Source organism: Cricetulus griseus, chromosome 5, assembly GCF_003668045.3.
Source record: "Cricetulus griseus strain 17A/GY chromosome 5, alternate assembly CriGri-PICRH-1.0, whole genome shotgun sequence".
Classification (NCBI taxonomy): Eukaryota; Metazoa; Chordata; class Mammalia; order Rodentia; family Cricetidae; genus Cricetulus; species Cricetulus griseus.
The window spans coordinates 17,827,092-17,829,697 of NC_048598.1; the positions used below are offsets into that span (position 1 = coordinate 17,827,092).

A 2,606-nucleotide genomic window follows, 5' to 3' on the forward strand; every position below is an offset into this window, starting at 1 on the left:
TAATCTCAGCATGACACACCCACTTGAGTCACCTCTCAGTTGTAGCGGCACATAAATTCCAGCACAAAAGGGCCTGCAACATGGCAATATCAAATATGCCAGGCAGGCTTGAGCCTTAGGCAGTCCAGCTTCAGAAAGGACACACTTGGAATCATTTAAGGAAATGCAAACATTTATTGAAATTGTCTAAAACATGAAAAGAAAAGGCTCATGCATTACAACAACAAAAAACTCATAATCCCTGAAGTCTGATCCCATGACTGCCACCCTCCAAAAGGTCCACAGTTTTTCTCAAAAAGTTCAAGCCTCAGCTGTTTTCCTCCACTACCCCGGCAGCGCTCATCTCCAGCCAATTCTGTCTTTATCATTTTTTAATGCAGCAGTGATCATTTTGAATGCCTGGGTGGAGGTGAACCAGAGAAAGATACGAAAAAGGAAAAGACACACAGGAACTCAGCAGTGACATCTGGGTCACTGAGAAAATACACATAATGGTGCCAATGACCAACCAAGGGCCTCAGAGGCAATCTTTTAAAACTCATTCCTGATTGGTTCATCTTAAGGTCAACCTGAGCTATGGAGAACCTCTTTCAAAAAAGACAAAATGGTTACCTTTGAATCACAAACCTGTTGCATTCTTGAGATGTACCATCTTATTTTTCTAGTATTTTAGAAAATAAGTTTGACAGTATTATAGGGTCTGCTTGGAGGCAACGCAACTTACACACCAGGTTAGCGCAGAAAGAAAGCTGTTGTAATCAAGCCACTACCTGGTCAATCAGAGTCGAAGAACAAACGGAACTGCTACCAAGTCAGAATATTACAAAGCTTTTAAGCTTGGAAACCACAGCATCTGTGCCAAGTTACACTTACATCTTTCCACCAATCAGGATTCAGGGATGGGATTTTCCTTGGAACATTCATCTGTTTGGTGCACTTATCTTGTTCTCACTGGTTGGTTTTCTCAAGTGTGGCAGGGAAGTTTGCCCTCCATTCACGTTCAACTTGAAACCAGGATCATCAGTTAACCACAAACATGTCTCTCTCTGCCAAGCAGGATATCATTTACCTGAGAGGTCTTGGGAACTGAAACTTTATTTGGCCCCCTTTTTGAAAATGTTAGTTTTATTCAAAATGGATTCGGTTTGGTTCCTTCCTTCGTACAAAGGTACCTTAAGGAAGCCCAAGCAAGAATGAACTTCAAGTCGGTAAGCATGAATTTCAGAGCCTTTGCCCACTCCTCCTCTGTGTTCAGGTGGGTCCTGATGGAGTAGCACTCCCCACTGCCGCTGGAATCCTGCATCAAACCTTCATTCACATGGATCCTGTAGGGCAGGAAGAGACATTCTGTCTTCTCAACCTCATCGACAAACTGCTGCAGGCAGTCCAGGAAGGCCTTCATTCCACGGTCATACTTGTTATTCAAGAAGACGTTGTGGCTCCCATCTGAGAACAACAGTAGCTCCTCATCATTAGTCAAGGATCGGAGGTAGGAATGGCTCCCACGGGGAACTAGTTGGTACCTCTGGAATTGCATTCTGGCTGTCTTGGCCAAGGTGAAGAGGAGTAAGGCTGTTTGTCCCCAGGCGGCGTTGATCTCACCCCATCCCACCTGGATGCCAGGGAGACAGCCCAACCTGAAGTTGTTGATAATGCCCAAGGGACCCTCATCCAAGATTGTAAAGGTGATGTCGAAAATATTGGTCTTTCTCAGGTGTCGCAGCTGACTCTGGGCATACTCCAACTGGTTCTCCACACTGCTCAGCTGGTCCATCAGCTCCAGCTGGTCCATTTTCAAGGCAGAATACTCCATCAAGTCCTGCTCCTTCTGTTGATTCAGCTCCTTGCTCTCTGCCTGGGCTGCTCTGAGTTCGGCGGCTATTCTTGCATGATGCTGGTCTATGTCCTTCAGCTCCTGAACCAGCCTTGCTTCTTCCTGCTCCAGAACCCGCAGCTCGGCACAAAGCTCCATGGGCATGGCCTCCCTCTCCTCCTTACTCACCAGCGACTCTCTCTCCAGGAAACTCCTGTAGTTCTGGTTGTCAGATTCCACTAGAGTGATTTGGGCATCTAGTTGCATCAGAAGATTGTCTATACAGTCCACACAAAGCGGGTGGTCCACGTCCTTCTGGCCAGAGAGGATTTCAGAGAGCTCTAGGGTAGTATTTTGGATAACATTCAAAGTTCTCAGGGATGTAGTCTTACCAAGCAGAGTGAAGGTGCAACAGCAGGTACGTTCCTGGGATGTCCTGCCACAGTCAGGAAGGGGTCTGCTGGAGGTCCCGACCTGTGGCTCCTCCTCAGAAACTGCGGTCTTTGTGGAGGGGCTGGCACAACGCTGGCTTTCCAAGGGCTCTTCCTGCAGTGCACAGAGCGTCTGTGAGAGTTTCAGGGGCTCATTGCAGAGCTGGCACAGGAAGAGGTTTGAAGACATCCTGGAAGTCTGCACTCCCACCAAAGTCTCGTTTCTTTCCAGCCCAGTGAGTCTTTGGAGATGTCTCTCTCCTCCTTCCCTCTATGCTTTGTGATTCCCTACTGAGCTACCTGTAGATCTTCTATAGTTCCCCACAGGCCAGTGATTCTCTGAAAAAGGAAATGTTGGTTAT

General features: G+C 47.2%; 1 protein-coding gene across 1 annotated transcript; it reads right to left on the bottom strand.

Moving 5' to 3' along the window:
* Positions 1–1,077: 1,077 nt before the first annotated feature.
* On the bottom strand, positions 1,078–2,606 carry Becn2 (beclin 2). Its single transcript, XM_027419061.2, has one exon. The coding sequence runs from the start codon at positions 2,432–2,434 to the stop codon at positions 1,130–1,132; it is 1,305 nt and encodes a 434-aa protein (XP_027274862.1). The 5' UTR covers positions 2,435–2,606; the 3' UTR covers positions 1,078–1,129.